This window comes from Lycorma delicatula, chromosome 6 (genome assembly GCF_047948215.1).
Source record: "Lycorma delicatula isolate Av1 chromosome 6, ASM4794821v1, whole genome shotgun sequence".
In the NCBI taxonomy this organism is placed as follows: Eukaryota; Metazoa; Arthropoda; class Insecta; order Hemiptera; family Fulgoridae; genus Lycorma; species Lycorma delicatula.
Window position 1 is genome coordinate 137,657,135 of NC_134460.1, and position 24,523 is coordinate 137,681,657.

Sequence of the window (24,523 nt, forward strand, 5' to 3'; positions counted from 1 at the left end):
AAGAAAAAAAAATTCTTTCGCAGTTCTGCGTTAGGATTTTTTTCAATATTAATAGAACGATTAAAAGACCGACTTTCCTTTATTATTATTTTTTTTTAATAATATTTTTGCACAAGAAGTATAGAAAACATAAATTAAGAGAGAAAATTAAAACAATTTTTTATTTATTTATATTAAAGTATATTTCTTTTTTAAGAAAAAAACTTATTATAACTGTAATTTGATAAAATAGTTAAAAGTAACGAGTAAACGTTACACACTAGCAGTAAGTTTAAACTCACTCACCAATGTGACACTGTCTGTATAAGCGCGTATGAAAAGTACACCAATTTAAAGTCAAACTAATCTTAAATTGAAGTTATGTTGTCTGTTGTCGAGGTTGAAGTGAACGTAATTGAAGAACGACTCGACCAATCTTCACAAAATTTTCATATACACAACTTTAAATAAACTACTAGAGCGTAACTAAATTTCAATGAAATTGATTCAGTAGCTTTGGAAATTTTCGGGCCACAAAATGTTCAATCTTTTTTTTTGAAAAATTGAGCGTAACTCAAGAACGACTCAACCAATTTTCATCAAATTCTCACGTGCACAACGCAAAGATGATACAGCATATCTAAATTTTGTTCCCGGACATAAAACATTTTTATTTATTTACTGTTATTAATTAACAATAATCTTTATTAGTGGAGGAAACAAAAACAGGCAAAAAAATTATCAGCTTGCATTACGGTGCGAAAGCGTACTGCCGGGTTAATTGTCTGCAACAACTCGATTTTTTATGAATGGATTTTTACAAATGAGCTGACTTTTTGTTCAAAATAAAATACTAAATAAATTTTATAAAAATTTGATCAACCAAATAATTACAAAGATATTGAAAATTTAAAAAAATAAGATGGTTACAATTTTGAAATTTTGGAAGGTAAAGTTTTCAAATATTTTTATTTTGTAGAACAAGACACTATTCTTAGATTTGCCAAATTTAATTAAAGTAGGTTTACCCGTTACTGATAAATAATTTTTTTTTTATTGAAAATCACAAAATGGCGTCTAGAAGGAAAGCAATGCAAAATAGGACTTCTGTCGATATGAACTGTTTTCCTTATTTTGCTATCCTGATTCAGTTCCTGAAGTTCTGATAATACGTCCCTGAACACTCCGTGTGTGTGTTTATATATATATATATATATATATATATATATATATATATATATATATATAAAGGAAATTATATTTTAACTGAACGGTACTTTCGTACTCCTCATACCTCAAAACGTAAAGAAAATTCTTTTTCACCTCTCAATCGTCCCGTGCGACTGAAATTATTACTGTACTTTTCTTTGAAAAGTCGGTAAAAAACAGACTAACAAAAAGCATCACAATTTATGGTAGGATTAAATAGATTTTGTTAATCTGTCAATAAGTTTAAAAAATAATATTTTTTGAGTATTTAAAATACACAAAAAAACTAAATCGACAATTTCTTTAATACGTATAAATGTAGACAAATAATATAGATTACAATGAAATAATGTTAAGTCTTTTTACATATTCAAAACCGCTTAAAAAAAAAACCAAATATTTGGTACAGTGATCAGGATAAAACAATTGAGTCAGCTATTCTCAGGTTTCATTCCCCGTAGAGGCTATACTTCCTTGTACGAAGTAAAGGATTGTAATCACGAAAAATTTCGGTTTTCAGATTTCAACACAAATATCCATTTTGACTAGTTTCGGCGTGACGTCTGAACGTACATTCAAACTTATTTAACTGAAACAAAAATAATATATAAACTAATATAAAATGCTGATACAGATACCACAGAAAAATGTGTTTCATGTGGTGTCCACAACAATGCAATTTTGTAACTGTCCACCTTATTAAAGAATTGGAAGATTGTATCCCACTTTCAAATGAAATAAGTAAAAGAAGTGCAGCAAAAAAGTGTATATGTAATTTAATAGGCGTACAAGGAAATCATGTAGTGTCCACATCAGATTTTTACTCATCACTTAGTGTTTTCTTTGTTTAGTAATATGTGTTAGTAATATATGACTTGCTTAATAAAAGTTACCGACATAAATTCAAAAACAAAAGTAAGGAGAAAACAAAGTTAAGTTATTTTAATTAAATTCTGTTCCGTAACACTACGATGATGGGATATCTGCAGCTATGTTCTACATTGAATTAAAAATACGTAATAAATTACGTAGAGGGGAATCCCATGAAATTAAAGTGAAAAATGTATTATTATTATTATTATTATTGTTATTATTAAATGTCAACAAATAAGCAAATAAATTATAATGCATATTTTAATGCATTGAAATATACGGTAAAGAAATAAATAAAGTACTACTTAAGAAAAAACTAGTAGAATCTTTATAAGATAAAAGTAGAGGTTTTTGAAGCAAGCCTGACTAAAGTATAAGTGGAATTTCATGTTTCTGGTAAAGTAACCTTGGATCAATAAATGAAAAAAGTATTTTCTTCAGCTTTAACGCTCAATATACAATTTTTTGTTTACTATATCTATTAGTAAAGTGAAAAAGGTAAAAAAAGTACACTTCAGAGAAAAGAAATATAATCTAAAAAAAAAGAAATATAAACTCTTATCATTACAACCAATTAAATAATAATTACTTATGGTAAACTGTTCCACTGAATTTTCTTAAATTAATATTTATTTAACATTGCATTTCATAAAATTTTAACCTAATATCCACCTCGAAAACAGTTTATGCAAATAATAAAAGTTTTACTCTATAAAGTTTTATTAAGTATCAACAAATGCTAATTTTCATTAGTAAAGAACGGCAAACTTTCTAAGCACCGTAAGCAAATTATATAGAATTTTGTACCAATTCATTGAGAATACTGTAATTATATTTTGTATTTTTTAAGATAAAAAATACTTCTTACGTTTAAATTACGCAATAAAATTATCAATAAATGCTCATCTAATGTGCAGATCGGGTAAATAGTTAGCATTGTCAAACATTAGTTATTATGTTTTATAACGCAGTAGAAATTAGATAAAGACCAGTTTAAAGTATTGTTTAAATTGATTTAACTACGTTCTACTAGTAATTTTGTCATTAAATTTAATACAATGATACTGCTTATAAATCCATTTCACAACCATAAGTAAGACATATCGTTGTCATCTCATATTAATTTAACTAAAAAACGATTGAAATCGTAGCACAACTTCACCGAGAAGAAAAAAGAATTAACTAAAAACCTATTAATGAAAAAATATTAGATATTTTAGTAAAATTTGATGTGATGAAAAGCAAGGGTAAATCTCTATTTACCCTTGCTTTATATCGATCTACCCTTGATATATATTACGTGGTTTTTAGCAATAAATTTTTCCAAAACAAAAGCTTTCTATTTGATTATTTTAATTTTCCCGTGAATCGAGCTCAAAAGTTATATTAAAAGGGGAAAGTATGGTGATCATGCCAAAAATGAGGTATGAAGATTTTTTGCAAATCTTTACGTCATAAGGTCCAATTAGTTAATCTAGAACTAGATCAACAAAAACATGTACTATGTATGTATGTGTGTCGAATTTCTTTTGGCTTTATATCTTAGAATTGACCAAACGATTTCCTTTCTCAAACGAAATTTTTCTCAAATATTTCTATAAATGGAGCAATAACCGTATTATTATTTTTTTTTAAATCCGTTAAGGGGATGGGGTAACGTCACCCATCATGACATATGCATGTCAAATGAGTACATGTATATGCATACATGTACTCATTTTTCGCCATAATCAGGAAAAAACAGATTTCGATTTTCTTCAGAGGCAGAGAAAATTTTATTAAAACTAATTTGTTTACTACAATGTATACATGTAAATAATCTACAAAAACCTTTTTCCAAAAAATCAATCCCCACCTCTTAAAACTGAAATATATGTTTTTGTTCTTTTGTGCTATTCCCTTCGGTTTAAATATTTTCCAAAGATTTTTTGAAAGTTTATACTTTACGTATAAAGCTATCAAGAAATGTCTAAATTTTATTTAAATTATAGAACCCGGATACAAAATGCAGAAACGTTTTTTGAAAAAATATATTTTTCTTATTTTATCTTTTATTGAAGGGAGTGTTGAATTTAGAGAAAACTTTACTTAAGTAAATTTGTTGAGCTTAAACTATATATGAAAATTAAAAAAAAAGATGTGTTTATTCCCTACCGCCAAAAAAATATATATTCTGTGTTTTGTTTTTATCTCTATATTAATTATTATTATTATCAGCCGGGAAAGTCATAGATACTTTGCCTGTTTTTTAAACTGTAGCTACTGTATTTAAAAAAAGTTTAACTAGCCCGTACGCTGTAAAACATTGTTTTTAAAATTGTAAAAGGTGAAAATGTCTCGTTAAAAATTATTTTGTTTTCTCGAGATAAAAATATTTTTTTTAAAATTGAAAATGAACGTTATTTATTTATGTTTTTTTATCGTTAAGATGATTTATAGGGGAAAGGAATGGATTGTAGAAGGTATAGTAGATAAGGACCAATGAGGTTAAAGAAAACAGCATGAAAGGCCTGAGGCTAACATTAGAAAACAGGGTTAAAAGAATAAAGTCACCTAGTTCAGTGGATCTGAAAGCATTTTATAAATGTAGAATGTAACAAACGTTTCATATTTAAAAAAAAAAAAAAAAAACATTTTACTGAAATGTAGAGAAAGAAGAATTATTTAAAATCTGTATAAAAAAAAACAGGTAGCAAAAGTAACATTAAGTCAAAAACAAGCACTAATTTAGGAGTGAGAGAATGTTCCTACAATATTCCAAATTTTGCAAAAAAGACGAAAGTCAAGGTGAAAAATAAATTGGAAACGAGTTGTAACTATTCATGGAAAAAAAAACATTTAAGATCTTCTGATGACATTGTTCTTTTGATAAAAAATAAAATGAGTTAGGGAAAATGTGATTGGTGTAGATTGTTAAAAAAGAGATTCAGTTCAAAAAATAAGACTAAAATAAACATAACGAAATGTAACAGAAATGATGATAATGAGAAATTAAATATTAAAATAAGGGAATAAAATAAATCAGACATTTCAGAATATTTTATAATGTAATAAGATTATAAAGGATAGGCGAAGTAAGGAACAAATCAACAGTAGACTGGTACAAGCAAGAAGCACTTTAATTGCATTTAAGTGTCTTTCCTGCAAAAGGCAGGAAAGTCCCCTTTACTTTTGAAAGTCCTTTTGAAAAAGCACACTCTGATTGCATTAAATACGTACCTAATAATGAAAAAGGAATTCTTAAGAATATTTACGTGGAGTATTGTTCTTTATGACACTGAATACAGACACTGTGAGAGAGCAGAATGAAAATTAATAGAAACCTTGGAAATGTGGTATTAAAATTTAGATGTCGTGATCAAGTACGAAATGAAAAGGTATTATGATAAGTAGAGGGAGAAAGAAAGTTACAGCAGAAATTTTGAAAAAAACGAACTAGGTTGGTAGTACGTATTAAGACATCAAAGTTTAATTAACTTTGTAACAAAGAAATGTGTAAAAGCCAAAAAAAAAAAAATTTAGAGGAAACGATGACTGAAACATACAAAACAGTTACTATTTTAATTAAATGAAACCCATTTAATAAAGGTTAAAACATTAGCATAAAATATAAAGGAATAGCAAGCATCAAATCAGTTAAATGAATAATGCCTAGAAAAAACTGCATCTTTTTCAACTGTAACGCTGTCATTTAAATATTACACTATCAGATATCTTGGAGGTTCTGCATTATATTATTCTACACAATTGTTGTTGTTAACATAATATTTAACAAAAAAAAACTGAAATGCATTTATAACAGTAATCTAACTACTATAAAAAACTATTAAAAACAATTAAATTGCCAATTTTTTTACGAAAAAGTATGAGTACTTAAGTTAAAAGCCTTTAAAAGTAGTCGGTATTGAGAAGGAATGTTAATGGACAAAATTGTTCTTTAATGGTTATGTTGTTTTACGAAAGATTACTCTTGTTTTATTTTTAAGAGAAACTTAAAACTAAAAATAATTGTTTTTAAAATATTTTATTATTACTAAGAAAAAAATGTTTTTTTTTACACGATAAGCATAAGTGTTTAGGTAATAATGTTTAAAAATAGTAAATTAAATTAATTAAGTGGACTGTAAATCGCTAGTTAATTCCGACCGAATCTACGGGGTAAGATATTGGTACAATAAAAAGAGAATGTGAAATTCACAATGTTTAATTATACAAAAAATAAAACACCTTAACTTATTGAACACTGAAAAAACTCCCTTGTGGAGTGCATACATCTGATCTCTGTGAAACATTAACTCGCACTCGAGAAATGGAGATTAGAGAGTTGCTTATCAGCAGCTGCATTGCCAAGGCCACACACAGCATAGTGACTCGCAAACAAAAATGCGTAGGCCCAGACAACCCAGTCGCTGACAACAAGCTTAAAGCAATTACGTAATCTAATTACTAAACAATAAGAAAAGAATGACAGGAACAAGGCGGGAGTCAGAATACAGGTATTATCTACACAGTAACCGAAAAAGAACTCCGCAGTTTTAAATTAAATTTACTTTATTAAATTTCGAATTATAAATGCATGCGTTTTACTACATGAAATACAAAATTAAAAATTTTTTTAGCTCAATGTAACTCAATACGAGCATCATTTTCAGCCATGCAGACGTCAATCCGATAATTCACCTCACTCCACACTCTGGTGATCATACCTGCAGGAACCGCTTCCATGGTTACTGTTATTTTTTGGGGTAGGTGGACTGAATTTTTTCTTGGCATACAATTTCTTTTACGTAGCCGTAAAAGAAGAAATCTATCGGCGTCAAATCGGGACTTTGCGGTGGGCAAGCGATCGAATTTTCTCTGCCTATCCAGCTTTCCGGTAACCTATCGTTGAGCGCGTGTTGTGAGGCTCCATCCTGTTGGAAAATTAGACCCTCCATATTTTGAATCTGCTGAAATACAAAGTTCTCTAATATTTAGAGTACACTATTCCCCGTAATAATCTGTTCATGGAAAAAACATAGCACAAAAATTCAAATATGCACACCAAACATTCACTTTTGGACAGTTGCGGACGAATTTCCACCAATTTCTATGGATTTTCTGAGCCCATACTTGACAATTATGGGAATTCACGATTCCATGAACATGAAATGTTGCTTCATCAGAAAATAAAAGGTGCTGTAAGTAGTTTTTATAAACAGAAATGAATTCTAACATGGTCGTTACTGATTGAATACTTTGTTGCTTATCATTAAACATCATTTATTTAGATTGTTTTAGCTGTTGCTAAAACACAATTGCTTGAGAACTCAATCGTAGATAGTGGTTTTAAGAACATTTAGTTGATGATTAACACTACGAATAGAACGTTTTGGACTTCGCTGGAAAGACAGTCGAATTCTTTCTGTGTTTCGGCACTTGTTTTAGGTCATTTTTTTAACCTTTCTTAACCACACAAGGCCAACAGGTAACCGCCTAGAAGACGTTGCCTTGGTTGACCTAATGTAACGCGACGATGTCTAACCATCACCCTTCAGCATTTTACACCTACTGGACATTCCCAACGGAGTCCCTCATAGTTCAAAATTATTAAATATTTTATTTTAATATCCCTCGAAATTATTCGGCATTTATTATATATGAATCATTAATTACAAGAGAAAAAAATTTAACTAAAGGATGATCAGTGTCTTCTTTGAAAATCCTCAAAAAATATATCCTAAAAATCAGTTTTAAACATTTTTTTGGTGAAATCTATTCTAAACGAATAAATAAATACGAAAAATAATATTTTAGTTCTTGAATAAATCGGATACGAACGGAAATATTTTAAGATTGAATAGATATCCGATATATTTACAATAATAAAATATTACATCGGTACAATCATACACATGATGTACAAATTTAAGAGTCAAAGTCATAATAATTGGGTAATTTAATTCATATTTGTACTGAAAAATATCATAGTAAATATATTACAACCAATAATTTATAAACGTGATCGATCAATAAGGACAAATTTATATTAAATAACGAAAACTGAAAGGATAAATTTATTCTACTACCAATAAGTGGATCTTGGCAACCAAAAGCAATGACACACTCCACACCCAAATTTATCCTTAAATAAATCTCATGCCAATTAACGTAAAATTATATATTAAATTTATGAATTATGAATTAGACTTTTAACGTTCATGTAAATATTATTACAGTAATTTTATTTTCGACTTCATATCAATTTTATTTCTTAAAAAAATGAAAAAAATAGATTAACAAACTTTTCCTTTTTTCTGTTTAGCCTACAGAACCACCGTAAGGTATTACTTCATAGGATGAATGAGGATATGTATAAATGAAATAGAGTTTTGTAGTCTCAGGTCAACCATTCCTGAGTAATTGAAACCCGTTCACCAAAGAACACCGGTATCCACGATCTAATATTCAAATCTGCATAAAAATAACTGCCTTTACTAGAATTAGAATTTTAGAACTCTCGAGTTCGAAACCAGCTGGTTTGCGTGGACGGGTTCACCACTAGACTAACTCGGTGGGTTAGATTAACAAATTATGCATTAAAAAAAGTTGCTACACAAATGGTAGATTCCACCAGTAAATTATGATTTCACATAGTACAAAAGAACTAAATGTTAATAAATTTTATGACTTTAAAATTCATTTTTTATACGTTATTAAAATCGATACAATTTTTAAAGAATTTAATTTTTATAATGATTACTATTGTTTGACAGAACTTACTTATTTTCTTTTTATATGTAAACAGGACTTTTATGATGTTTCATTCACAAATTGACTGAATATTTAATCAAAGTGATACTATACGAGTATATTGAAAAAATTATTGAAATCATATTTAAGATAAAATACGAAAAAAAAGAACCACTTAATTCTATCAACGGTGTATATGTATACATTAATAAGAATGATTGGGATATCGAAGTTTTACTAAATTAGTACGTTGACCAGAAATTGGTTTATTTATGGAAACCAGATCGGAAACAAATTCCTCTCGAACAAGCCTCCCCTTCAATGACTACAAATAATCAGAAATTTGGAACACCATATAGGAACACTGATAAGTAAAAGAAGAAAAAAACACGATAGAATGGTGAAAAAACGACGATTATTTATTAGGAACCAAGAAACATTTTTCTAACACAAAACTTCCTGGATTCTTCCAGGCAGTAGTTATCTATCCCTTCCATAATCCTTTGAAATACCGAGTTATATTTACTTAGGTTGGGAGAAGCACAATATTGATTAAAGACTTAAATTTAACTTGTTAAATATTTGTAATAAAATTTTTTTTTCAGATACTAAAGAGCGTTTGATTTGGGTGAAGATTCTTTAAAAATGAACTTTCAATCATTACTTGTATGGAATGGCGGTGATCTAAGTCATAAATCTACTGAAGCATTAGCCTTCCACGTATAAATTTTCATATTAAAATGTAAGAAATAGAAAATTTTTAATTTATGTATAAATATATTTATGTTAGTTGCCATAATTACGATTGAGAACCCTTGCTTCTCGGGAGTGTGAGAAAGAGGTGGTTTTCTGTTGCTTTTTTTTAATAAGCTAAATATACTGTTACATGTAAATATATTCGACCCATTAAAATAAAGTGATACTCAACCCTAAGTAACATCTTTACTCTATAACAGAAACTTATTATTCTACGAGAAAATATTTCTGAAAAAGAGCCTCAAATATTTTAGTTGCATTCAAGCCAAAAAAAAAAAAAAAAAGACTGGAACAAACAGAAAAAAAAAACAATAAATCAATGTAATGTTTTCCGGGAGAAAAAATGCTGGATAGGTATTATAGTTTCCAAAGGGGAATTAAAAAAAAAGTTATATATTTACATTCGTAAAATAAACACGAAATATTTTGTACGATATCCAATTTAAATAATTTTTTTTTTTAAATTTGCCAAAGAAATAAATGTAGACCTACATTTTTTTTTAATAATAAATTAGTTTGGCATAATTACATCATCGGCTGATGTAATGGTTAGTTACTACGTTGTTTTCTAGATCTATTAGTTTCGGTTTCAATTCCCGGTAAGAATCTGGCATTTTTCATCTAAAATTTCATCCATCTCAAAGTAGCAGAAAAATCAAAACGTATTGTGATTTTTCTAAATCCCCAAAATTCAATTATTACAGAAGCAATCGGAAGATATATCGTCGATTTCCGTGGTGGAATGGTAGCGTCTCGGTCTTTCATCTGGAGGTCCCGGGTTCGAATCCCGGTCAGGCATGGCATTCATTCATACGCTACAAATTTCTATGGGGCTAATGACCATAGCAGTTGATGCCCGTAAAACTTAAAAAAATAAATCTGGTCGCTGTTTAAATATAACATATTTTTCCAAGTATTCCCTGATTAAATGTAAGAAAGAGTAGTAAATTCATTCGTCATAATGTAATCTTAGAACTTTTTCGTATAAAAACGCGCCAATAAATATTTATATTTTCTGTTATTTTGACCTTTCTATAAATACGTCTTTTAAAGGTCTACTTATTGCTTTTTTTTAATTGAATTAATTTTAATATTTTAATTTTTTGAGGCTTAATTACAAAAAAAAAAAAAACAACATAATGTTTAATTAAAATTGTTTAATTTAATTAATAATCTTTAATTAAATTAATTAAAAAGCAACATAATGGAACACTCAGAATAAAGAATAAAATTTTTCATAAACAAAATAATATAGTTATTACGAATTTATATGGGTATGTGATTATTATATAATAATAAATAAAAATTCGTTAGAATTAATTTAATTTAAAATAATGCATTGAAGTATCTGCAGTTTTGAAATGGATTGGGGTAATATGTGAATAGATTGCAACCAAAAAGTCGAAATAACATTGCCTAAAAAACGTTTCATAACCACATATTAAATTATACGTGTAATTTTATTCATTATTTGTTTTTTAATTAGTAAACTAGAGTAAGTTTTAATTGTACATTCATAATACAATATTTTGATATAAAACCATTAAATAAATGAGAATAAAAAAAGAAGAATGAACATATCATCTGTGAACTGTAAACTAAAAATATTGGAGCTGAACTAATAAACAAAACCCACTGAACTGAAAATAAATAAGAACAAAAGCTGAATGAGGGTAAAGAAATGACACAAAACAGAGTAACTTCCACATTATATGTTTTATTTATTAAAGTAACTAACAGTTATTGGAAAACTTTGCGGAACTAAGTTACAATGAAAATGTCTGCTTAACCAGCTGTAAATAAGAAAATTCTACGTATAACTGGTAGCAAAACTGTGATTACTGAAATGGAATTTAAACCGAGGCATAAATTCTATCACAAATTGAAATATTCCACATAAGAAAAGGCAAGAAACAAAACTCGCGAAAAGTAAAAATTAAACGCAAAGCACTGTAAGAGCACTACTAATTAACCCTGAATTTATTTACATAACATAGAAAATTATCGCTAATGAAGGTTACACATTTATTTTAATGGGTTAAATTTTTTTTCACTATATTAGGACTGGTGTAGTTAAGCTCTTTAATACATAATCTTATATATATTATTATCATCTTATATATGTTTTTATGAACATTACGTTTAATGTTGTGTATAAAAATATTACGTAAACGGAGTCAAGGATTATTATTATTTTTAATGAACTATAAAGAACTGTAGTTGGAAGGAAAAATCTTTTTCCTGGGAAAATGTTTTAATAAAAACATCAATCTCATCTTAATCTTAATGAAGCACCTGGTAGCAATGTAGAATAATTGTTTAAATGTATATATTCCACAATTTTTTCTATAATTAATTTTCATTAAACAAAAATTATAAAACGAATCAACTATCTTTATAATTTTTAATTAAAATATCATAGTTGTTAATCTACACTGTTTTTCGCTTCCATAAAGTTAATTTTTTTTATAGTAAAATTTCAAAAATTATAAGTCAGCTTTAGAACACTACAGAGAATTTTTCTACAAAAGTGTAGATTAATAATAATTGACTTGTGAGAACATATAAATATGTCAAAGTTCCAGAGAAAATATAATTAATTTTCAGTAGCAAAATTACAAATTGCTAAAACTGGAAAACGTTTTGTAAATATATGATGTTCAACTTACATAAAAATTAAAAAAATAACAAATAAAAGCGTTATCAAGGAAAATAAACGGAACCGTTCATCGGAAACAATTATTATAAATATGGGAAAACGTAATAATCGTACATGATCTACATTGAATTCATTTGTTATAAAAGAAATTAAAGAATTTCACTAACATGAAAAATAACACTTTTTATAAAATTTTGGAAAATAAACAAATGCGAGGGTCGTTTAATAATTAAACAGACAAATTCCAGTAGAAAAAATATTATTTATTGATTGACAATGAAACTATCGCAACATTTCAACATAATCCCTGGCTATAGTTGGATAATTATTGTTCCATAAAATTTCTGTGAGCTTTCTAGTAGTAAAAAATTGTTCAACTTAGCTATTCTTGTAGGTCATTCTTGACCCGTTTATTGCTGCTGAACTAGGTGCCGCGAAAAAACCTAATGTTGTTTGGACCAAACAACAAAAAATCAGATAATACGAAATCGGGACTGTAAGGACACCTCCTGATCCAATTTATTATTTATTTACACCTTCCCATGTCTTTTGACCGGTATGAAAGTGGGAGTTATCATGCCTTACGGACATTCTCCTTTTTGCAGGTTTAAATTTATCTTCTAGGATGTCAAAATTTACGGTTGGTTTTACTTTATTCTTTCAAATAATCACAATAAATTGGGATTTTATAGTACCATAACATCGTCAGCAGCGCTTCACCAGCTGACAAGTAGGTTTGGAATTTTTCCTGTCGGACGAAGTCGGTTGTTTCCATTCCATATCTGACGTTTGAATTTCCAATCAAATTTATGAATCCAAGTTTTATCAGTCTATTATGAAATCTAAAAAACCCATTAACCTTTATTTAAAACCGATCTTTAAGTTTCGTACAAATGTGAATTCGGGTTTCTGTGATTTTGTAGCAACTGTGTAGAAGGTGGGTTTCGAGTGTCTAGAAACCCACTTTTTTGTGGTAATTCAGCTTATCACGGATACTGGAATGGTCAGTGTAAATAAAAATTTCAGCAGTTTCTCAAATCTTTTTAGATCTGTTCTTGCGAATAAGTACATTAATGTGATTTTGTAAAGCATCAATCAAAATTTCCACGGGTCTTCCGCTACATGAAAATCAGTAACGCTTGTTCTGTCCGTCTTAAACTGCCATTATAAATTTTCATGGTAATACTACTTTTTACCATACTGTTTTTGACTTTTTTGGGAAAAGTTAAAAAATTAAATACAGCCGAAAAAAATTAAATATAAATAAATAAATATATATATATATATAACACCTACACATACGTGGTTAATGAAAACTTCTGATGCTAAATACACTCGGTATATACTCTAAACAGAGAATTATCTCTCTTCTATAATAATCCTCTGTTCTTTATCCCACTTTCTTTATACTCTCTCTCATTCAAAAAAGATTGATATGGTCAACACAAGACTTCCTTGTACGCCTATTAAATAACATATATTTTTTTATTACATTTTTTTAAATGAATTATTATTTATTGTAAATTTTTTTTACAAAAAGGTTAATAATTATAAATAAATCAATATATTTAAAATAAAAAAAAATTAAAAAGAAAGGAAATGAAGTCGGATTTGAACCGATGTGCCTTCCCTTTGTACGATCCAAATATTTCATTAATTAATATTTTATTTCGCTATAACTCTGGAACCAATGAAAATAAGTACCACTTGTGATATATCGTTGAAAATCTCTCAATGAGGGCTTATTACTGCAGTTAAAGAAAATCTCAAAACCCAAATGTTTTTGGATTTTGGGCTGTTTTGAACACTTTTGGTGCAGTAAACTGCAATCAAAAGCGGAGATGCACAACTAGATGTTACAACCCAAAGTTCAACATCCTACGGCTAATCGTTTTTGAGTAATGCGAGATACATACGTACGTATGTATGTACAGGCGTCAGCCGAAACACTAGTAAAAATGGATTCAGGAATGGTCAAAATGCATATTTACGTTGAAATCTGTAAACCGAAATTTTTCGCGATTACATTACTTCCTCGTACAAGTAAAAACATATAACAATACCGTGTTTTTATGTGAACTGAAGAGAAAAAAAAGAATAGTACAAAACGGCCTTCCTCTTACATACAGGATAAACGAGTTTTATTTTAGAAAAGTAACATAATATATAAATTAAACTTCCAATAACAAATTTTTCTTATCGATAAAAGTTTCCATTTTAATCAAAAATAGAAATTCCAAACGTTCTTACCTATAAAATGATTATTTATCCACTTTTTTCATACATATAAAATCATTATACTTTTGTAATGAACAACATTTTATTAGAATCAAACAAGTGCTAATTGGTAAAAAACGAAACGCATAAAAGAAAAAGGTGCAACTTAGGAGGTAAAAAAAATAAGCACAACTTTTTTAATTTGAAAAGAAATATTAAAGTAAATTATGTATTAATTAGACATTTACTAAGTAATTTTCAAAATTAGCTTTTTGCAATTAAAAAAAAAGCTTAAATTAAGGAAAAAATTAATTTAAATTTTAGTTTATACACGGTATCTCTGGACAAAGTATATTTTACTTAAATATTTATAGTTAGCTTACACTAAGTGCTAACTGTAAAGGAATTAATATGATAATAAATATTAAAAAAAAGAGTTAACTGTTCAAAACTTCATTAATTCTTAAATAGCTTAACAGCCCTATGTTTTTAAAATACGGCAAATAAAAACACAGTAGCGTCTACTAGAATATAAAACTAATTTAAATAACATTAAAACATGTACACAAAAAATAAAATATTTATTAACAGGGAATTTCGTTTATTAAAATTTTAATTAAATATTATATAGAAATAAACTGTGTGAAATTATTAAAGAATTTATCACAATTAATAAATTGAATAGAATAAAGAAAAAAATATTAATTAAATTAAAACTCACCTTGCTAATGCGTTTGATCCTAGTCGTTTACCCGATCTGTAAAAAAAATAAAAGTGTTTATAAAAATGATAACTGTTTTAAAAATTTGATATTTTAAATTTCCTACAGTACAGATTGAATTACCTGGTATTCCTTTTAGTACCGATTCTTCTATTATAATTGTTTTCCTTAATAATCTTTCACCAAAATATAACTCCAGCGATTAAAGCAAAAAATATTGTTACCACAAGATACGGGAAGAAACTGTAATTAAAATCGCCAAAGTTTCAATTAAATTTATTAAAACTCTATTTCTTTTAATTTTTGTTGATTGAATTTTTTTCACTGAAATGCATTTTAGGTGTATAAATAAAAAATAGTTTTCACTGAAAAGGAAGCGTCTTCTTCGTCCTATAACTTCCTTTTAGGTAGATTTCATAAATAAGCTACCTATTATAATGGGTACCATAATTCGACTTCCGGAAAATTTCGACATATCTTCTCGTTTCATATCCCCCAGATCCCAAAACCACCGTCAGTTCAAAAGTTTATATATATATATATATGTCACTTTCTTGTGGATACGATAACTGCCGTAATTTTGCGCCAATCACTTTCAAATTGATTATATATTATTTATCAAATACCAAAATCTCGGTTTAGTTCATTAATGGACAAAATTGGAACATGGAGATGGAAGTGGGGGAGGGGCTTTTTCAAAAAATAAAATATCGCAACAACTTTCTTATTAAGTAAAATATTGAATTCGTTTAGAGTTCCTACTATTTTTTGGATAAGGCCTAAAACTTATCTAAGTAAAGCCTTTTGATATCGCCAACCACTGGCCCAGTGGAAAAGTGGGGTTTTGAAAACAAAAAAATCATCATACTTCCCTTAAAAGACATAATATCGAATCGGTTTAAAGTGGTCGTTAGTCCTCTAAACATTACATAAAACCTTTGTCTGAAACAATTTTTGATATAACCAATCCTTACGGCTAGGGATGACCAAAACGTTGTAAGAAAATGGGGGAGATTGTCGTAAGCTAAACATGTGAAACTTTTTTCACATTCAACCATTATCGTATTGAGTAAATTTGAAGTTTTTCTTTACTTTAAGGTAGAAATCTTTTTTATCCCCTATTTATCACCGGTGAAATCTGCCTCCGTCTTACGGCGTGCCGAAAGGGATTTTTTTCGTAAAATGAATCCTGAATGATTAAATACCAAAAACTCTGTTTTTTTTCAAATGGTGTGAGGCTTATGGACAAACATTTCAAGTGAAGATTTAGAAAACATGGTTAAGATTTCTCAATATTAACTAATAAAATACATTCATTCCGTAAGTTGTATTATAATATTTTTGCGTTCATAAGTAGTCCTATAAAAATCAATCTAGTAAACAAAAATTGAAAGAATGGTCGTTTGCTTTATATTTGTATGAAACATTAAGATAATAAAAAAAATAATACATTATGCGTTATTTATTTATGAGTATCATGCATATAAATGCAGTATGTATATTTCGTGAATTTCATTTACCGGAGCCATAGATTTAATAACTTTCAAAACATGATTTAGTTAAATCTTAAAACGTACTTACGATTTAAAACTCGTACTACAGGACGAAATTGAACAAAATAATGAAAAACAATAAAAAAAGAAAGAAAAAATGTTACTAAAACATAAATAATTTTTTTAAGAATGAGCCAGTATCCATAACTATGGTCCATTAGCCCGGTGGAAATTGGTAGCGTATGAAAAGATGCCACGCTCGACCGGGATTCGAACCCGGGACCTGTGCACGAAATACCAAGAAGCTACCTTGATTTTAGTTGAGTAAGAAAGTCGGTTGAGTAAAAAAAAATTAAAAGATGACCGTATAATATACGACATTTCATGTTCATAATTTACGATTTATCTTAAGCTGTAGGCATTGTACTTAGCGCGTGGCTCGTTCAGTATAGTTCCTGTTCCCCTTCGCCACAGCTCACGTCTGTATTCTTTTCAAATAACAACCAGTTATGACTCATCACGACAATAACGCATAACTATAATAGCCTGTTTACTTGGTCACGTAAATTGACTAATTATGTCGTATCTGTTTTGATTCTTATTTTCATTGCCGTAAATAAATTAGACATGATAATAAAATATAACTAAAATTTGTTTGATAATTAAAACTTAGAATTATACAGTCATTGTTGAAACGTTCCTATTGGCTTCTAATGTATTCTAATTAAAATCACAAATTGCAAACTTACGAATCAATTCAGTTTGTTCCGTACAACTGTCAGCTTCAGTAATTTACAAGTATTTGTTCACCTTTTCACTGTATGATATTTGAATAAGGTTATAACAGTTAACCTTTTGTGTCCCATTTTTAGCTGTGTATTTTTTATAAATTAATATTCTTCTGGTGATATTATATTTGAATAGTTTAGTGGGAAAGTGAAATTTAAAATATCAAAAATTGGAGGAACTAAACTACTCCAAAGTCAATCACGTGAAATTGTGGCTAATGTATTAAAAGTTTATGACAGAGTAAGCAGAGAGGACTTTATAATTGACCTAAGAAAATTTTAGAAATGTTAATACAGCCGCTGGTGTCATGAATAAAAAGAAAATTACAGCAGGTTCTTCAGCGTATTTTCAACACGAAGGAAAACTTCTCAGGCCGAAACCTGTCACAGGGGGGCTAGATGATTTTAATATTTATGTTATCCGTAATATCAACAGCTTTTACGTTTCAGAGAAATATTTACCTTCTGTTAATAAAAAACTAAAAAAAAAACTGAAGGATGATAATGTGTTTCGCGATTCAAGCCGATTATTTGGTCGGATTCTTAGAGAAACGGACTGGAATTTCGTCTAATAAGTCCGTATAGGTTGAAAGATTTGATATTCGGAACCAAAGATTTACGTATTTACAAAACATTTCTGAATTCAGAAAGGCGAATCGACCAATATTTTTGTAAATGAGACGCATCCGTAGCAATCTTTTGAAAAAAAAAGAGGGTTGGAAAATTTAATACGGCAGAATGTTTGAAGAACCTTATTAGTAAAGGAGACAGGACAATAATTTTAAATGCAGGAGGAATGACGGGATTTATATTGGATTGTCTAACGAAGTGGAAATGAATTAGTAAAACAGGGAATACCACTTTCATATGTACTACGCTAACTTCTCTAAACGGATTCAAAATAAATAACTTTCTAAACTACCTGAAAATTCTGTACACGCGTCTTATCAAATGTAAAAGTTAATAAAAATTCTAATTTAAATGATAGAAAGGAAATTATGGTAAACTAGCTTCAATTTAATAAAATTCCAAATGCCTTGAGAGTGGAATCGTATAATATAATCAAGGAAAACAAAAAGCGCTGCGAGAAATATGCCATGGACGAGATTGTAAAAGAAAAACAACATGATGTTTTAAGACCGCTTGATCTTTTAAGACGGTTGGAAACCACAACGTAACTTTCATATATGACGACGTTGCTAATTTTTGTATTGGTAAATATAGATCTATTAGGCCTGAACAATTCATAATTGCTTACGATGTGAAGATAAATATAAAGCCGAAACTGGTATTTTTGGAAACGCAGTGGAATCTTTTATAATATGTTTAGACGAAAATACCGAAAGTGATACGGATGACAGCAGCGATCCGGATACTAGTGCTTAAGCTGTGAGTGGAGTACAGGAGTTGTGATATTTGGCTGATGGTAAGTTATTTTTTTAAGTATTTCTATTAGAAATTAAATCAGAGATATTTCAGAATTCCATTGAAGTAAATACTTACAGCATTAGGCGCAATCCTACAACATTTTCCCACAAAATAAGATAAATAGGCCTATTATAAAACGAGATAAATATTATTAATAAAATAAAATATTAACTGCAGGTATTTCAGTTTAAAACATTATAATTATTATTAACATATTAACCATCTACCGATGGTGGAAAAGGTTTAATACCTATTGAACCAGCCTATACGCACTCTATCTCGCCACACGCCAATTGAAATAAATGCTTTCAGTGAAATGTAGATAAAATCAAGTCTTCTTAGAAGTTTAATAAACATAATGGCAAAAAAAAAATCTGATGTGGACACCACATAACTTCCTTGTACGCCTATTAAATTGCATATACACATTTTTTTTAAAATGAAAAAAAATTTATTTCTTTAATGACTTCTGACTTTTCATATTTTTTTTTTTATTGTTATTATTGAATTATTATTTATCGTAAATCGTTTTTACAATCAGAGGATAATAATTATTAATATATCAATATATTTAAATTAAAAAAACAACAAGCAGATGAAGTCTGATTCGAACCGATGTATCTTCCCCTTGTAAGATCCAAATATTTCATTAATTAAAATGATATTTGGCTATAACTCTAGAACCAATGAAAATAAGTACCACTTATGATGTACGTATCATTGAAAAGCTCTCGATGAGAGTGATTACTGCAGTTAAGAAAATATCCAAAATCCAAATTTCTTTGGATTTTGGGCTATTTTGGACACTTTTGATCTAGTCGACTACAATCAAAAGAGGAGGTGCACAAATAGATGTTACAACAGTCCTAAATCCAAAATTTCAACATCCTACGGCAAATCGTTTTTTGAGTTATCCGAGATACATACGTATGTACAGACGCCACGCTGAAACTGGTCAAAATTGATTCAGGGATGGTAAAAAAAGATATTTCCGTTGAAATCTGAAAACCGAAATTTTTCGCGATCACAATACTTCCTTTACTTAGTACAAGGAAGTAAAAAATGATTCAGACCACCCAGCAAACAATTCTTGTCTTTTTTTACTATCATTAGTACAAATAAATAATAATTTCAAATTATTTATTATGAGAATCAACAAAATATTACACAACCAACATACTAGCACATTACGTAATTAATTTTATCCTCATTTTTTTTTAACGAAATAAGCAAAGAAAAACCGAAACCGAAGTAAATATTACTTTTAATTCCTAAAGTGTTTTATTTGATATTCTAAACATAAAAAATATAAAAGTACACCATGAAATGTATATTCGTATGGGAAAGCGCGCACGTTTATAACATTTTCATAATATAAACAGAAGCGTTATTTCTGCGTTTATAGGGAATTATTGAAAGCAACTAAAAGAAACAACTCATAAATAATTTTATTAAATAAAATTCCTTTTAGTGCCCTAAAAGGAAAACAATACTTAAAAGGAGATATTAAATAAAACCCAGAACGCAGGCACACGCACCCACAGACACACAACTGTCTGTTTGCTTAATGTATAAAAAATAACGTAATATAATGTACAGATTTAAACTATAGGCCTGCGCCTCGATTAAAATTTTTATAGAAAAAATAAATTATTTGTTTCTTTACAAATATTTATTAAAAGACTCAGCATTCCACCAACCTTCCTAGCGGAGTGACGCTACAAAAATTCATTTACATAAATTCGCGCAATTATATGATTAAAAAAAAAGTAATCTGTTACTTACGGAATGGTAAAACAGTAATTGTATATGAGCATATCTTGAAAGTCATCTCCATTATTCAGGAGCGACGAATCAGATTATAATTATACGAAATATTATAAAAAAGAAAAAAAAATATTCAGCACTGAGGTTATATGATTAAATCAATGAAAAATTAAATACTTTTTATTTTTAATACTTATTCATTCTTAAATTATTAAATTTACTTATTACTTTTTTAATACAATTAAGCAAATTTATAGTTGCTATAAAATAGCAGTATGAAATAATATTAATAAATGTAAAGTAATATTGTTTTATAAATTAATACATAGTTCATAAAATAAAATATTGACATAATTTAGCTAAAAAAAAAATCTGATGTGGACAACACATGACTTCCTTGTATGCCTATTAAATTACATACGCATTTTTAAAAGTACATAAAATTTTATTTCATTAATAACTTCCGATATTTTTCCATTTTTTAAATTTTTTTATTGTTATTGTTGATTTATTATTTATCGTAAAACGTTTTTACAGAGGTTAATAATTGTTAATAAATCAATATATTCAAATTAAAAAAAAAGGAAATGAAGTCGGATTTGAACCGCTGTGCCTTCCACTTGTAAGATTCAAATATTTCATTAATTAAAATTTTATTTGGTTATAACTCTGGAACTAATGAAAATAAGGGTACGACTTATGATGTAGAAAAGCTTTCAATTATAACTTGCAGTTATAAGCAATTATAACAGCAGTTACGGAAAATTCCAATACCCAAATATTTTTTGATTTTGGGCTTTTTTGGACACTTTTAGTTCAGTCGATTGCAATCAAAAGGGGAGGTGCACAACTAGATGTTACAACAGTCCTAAATCCAATATTTCAACATCCTATGGATAATAGTTTTTTAGTTATGCGAGATGAATAGGTACGTACATACGTCACGCCGAAACTAGTCAAAATGGATTCAGAGATGTTCAAAATGGATATTTTTGTTGAAATCTGGAAAACGAAATTTTCGAGATCACACTACTTCCTTTACTTTGTACAAGGAAGTAAAACAAACAAATTTTGTACAATTTACAAATACATTAACGGTTTATAGATAAAACAGTTTTTAAAATAAAAATACCAACTGATTAAAACAATAAAACATAATTCTTTAAATATTAGCTTTTTTTAGTTCGCTTCAAATTATAAATACTTAACTACAATATTTAATTTGTTGAAAATTCATTTTTCAGAAATTTTGGGGAATTTAAAAAATATAAATTTAAAGACTGAAAAAATATTGTTTTACATTTTTAGTTCAATTTTTATTTGAAATATGGGTAGGTATAAAAAAACGCTATCTGGTGAAAGAATCATTTAAAACAAGCGAAAAAACAAAATAATCCGAGTCCTGATAGTAAAAGGAATAGAAATGCAGAGATGTGATGTAAAGAGATTGCTATTGAAAGCAACTTAACGCTTCCTGGAATATATTATTTTTAAAATTTAATTTTTTTAAATATTTTTTTCGAATTTTCTCACGAAAATACTTTGAATATCAGATTAACGTCAATGTAAAATGTTGAAATAAATTCAATAATAAGGAATGATGTCAGCAAAAAAAATTTCAAGTACTCCATTTAAAAAATTAGGATTTTTTATTCAAAATAATTCTCTCGAAAAACCTCAAAATAATCGTATGGGTTGAATTGTAAACAGTACTTTTTCTTTCAAGCTGTTTAATATATACAAATTAGAAGTAATCTACTTTGTTGATTCTTATTGAAAATAATAACCCTTTTTAAAATATTCAAATAAAGAATTGCTTTAAAATTACGTGGATATTGTACTTTCCAGAATATCTTTTTAGAGCTAATAATATGTTTTTTTTTTTTTTTTTACTTATACTAGCTATAAGGAAACTATACAATTATCACCAAAAAAGGTTTGGATGCTCACCTTTAACTTGTTAAATGCTCACCTTTATTACAAATTATTTGTAATTCGAAAATGAATAGTTACATTAAAAAAAAAAGAATATCTAGATTAGTACGACTGTACAGATTTTATAAATTTAATTATAGTAACTGAAGAGAAATATGATTTTTTAGAAAGAAAAATAATCTTTTTTTCATTTTTTGAATTTTTAAAAATTTTTATTTTTATTTTAGAAAAGTTCATCATAATTAATTTTTTTTTAAATTTATATTCTGTCACACTAAATAATACATTATCTCTAAATACAATAGATAACAGTAACAAGAGGTTACAAACAATAAGTAATAGTTAATCCATATCAATAACAAAAATTAAAAAAAAAAAAATAGTTAATTGCTAAACTGTTAATCAAACTACAAAATTAAATTATAATATAAAATAAACGTTAAATTATAATTTATTAATTATAAATTATATCTTATATATATCTTATATGTATCTTATATATTTATAAGATACATAAATATCATTATAAATGATATACACGTAATAGGATGTATTGTTTTGATAAGGTTATTTAGAAAATATAAAACCGAAATTATTTTTAATTTATATTTTATATCGTTCTTTTTTTTAAAATAGTAACATATAAAAGAGATTATTATGGTAAAAAATTGAAAGAAACGAACCCAGATTATATTAATATAATATTTAAAAAATGACACTTCCATTAATATTTTTAAAAAATCATACATATCACACAACGAACGTTTACGCTACTGTGCAATTTATGTGACGGTACGTGATTTTTAATTTAAACGTGTAAAAAGAAAAGTTAAAATATTTTTAAAGACTTCAGAAATTATAACTACAAGATAAAATTGTAAAAATATTGTTATTTAAGAACATTTATTACATTTACAAACCTTGCAATAAATTGTAGAAATTTTACGAACACAGCGATACAATAAAATATAAAATTCACAAAAACAGTTATAATTAACCGTGACGATCTAAAAATTTTGAATTCAAATATAACGTAAAAATAAAGTTATAAAGACAACAAATAATAAAGGGAGAATGAAGAAATAGTAAAGAAAGTATTGTAAGAAAGAGGTTTGTTTATTGATTAGTAAAAACTTGAGTCGAGAGGGGTAAGTAAAGTTAAAAGAGGGGAGTATAATAAAAGGAAGGGGGTCAGTGACTTCTTATAAATAAAATTTAACCTTTTCCCCTTTTACAATATCGATCTATAAATTTACATATTAGTTAATTTCACAAAAAAAAAAAAAAATTATATTTGGTTACAAAAAATATAACAATGTTAAAATATTTTGCAGTTTTATGATGGTTAACAGTTTGTAATAACAGCCACTAAGTTATTTATTTTTTAATCTAAAATGAATTAAATTATATTTTACATGGAATATCTAAATGTCATACCCGTTTCTATTTTCACTTAAAAATAACTACAAAAGAGATACATTTATTATATTCTTTTGCATGGTAAATTCAGTAAGGTTCCGAAAGAATTATTTAATATACGCGTCAACTTCAGAGAAGTGTTGTCATAACAATACATCTCTCTTATGAGTTTTTCATACACTACATACTATATTCGTTTATTTTTATGTCACTTTTTAAAATTCCATCTTTGTCCGATTACATCAGAAGTTTTATATATTTGGTTATTATGTTTGTTCATCTGCGTATTTATTTGCATCCCTGTAGCTCCAAAATTACTTAAAAAGATTTTAAAGTAAAACTAATGAATAATAACTAGTAATTTATTATAATACGATTCATCTAAATTACATGAATAATAATACTGAAAGTCTAAGAGATGAGGAAAGCAAATTATGAACGTAGATAACATCTTGCAAAAGTCGAAAAAACTAAAATTGTTTGAAATTTATCTCGCACAGGAATGATATCCAAATAAATTAATAAAATACCTTGAAAAGCGGATTAA

The 24,523-nt window shown here is 27.6% G+C and overlaps 1 protein-coding gene across 3 annotated transcripts in view; it reads right to left on the reverse strand.

Annotated features, from left to right (window-relative positions):
- nuf (rab11 family-interacting protein nuf) overlaps nucleotides 1-24,523 on the reverse strand; it is a 657,890-nt gene that overhangs the window by 184,956 nt on the left and 448,411 nt on the right. For all 3 annotated transcript variants that reach the window (XM_075368607.1, XM_075368608.1, XM_075368609.1), the window contains one exon: nucleotides 15,147-15,182. In XM_075368607.1, the coding sequence (XP_075224722.1) occupies nucleotides 15,147-15,182 (36 nt within the window). The remainder of the gene's footprint in view (nucleotides 1-15,146; nucleotides 15,183-24,523) is intronic.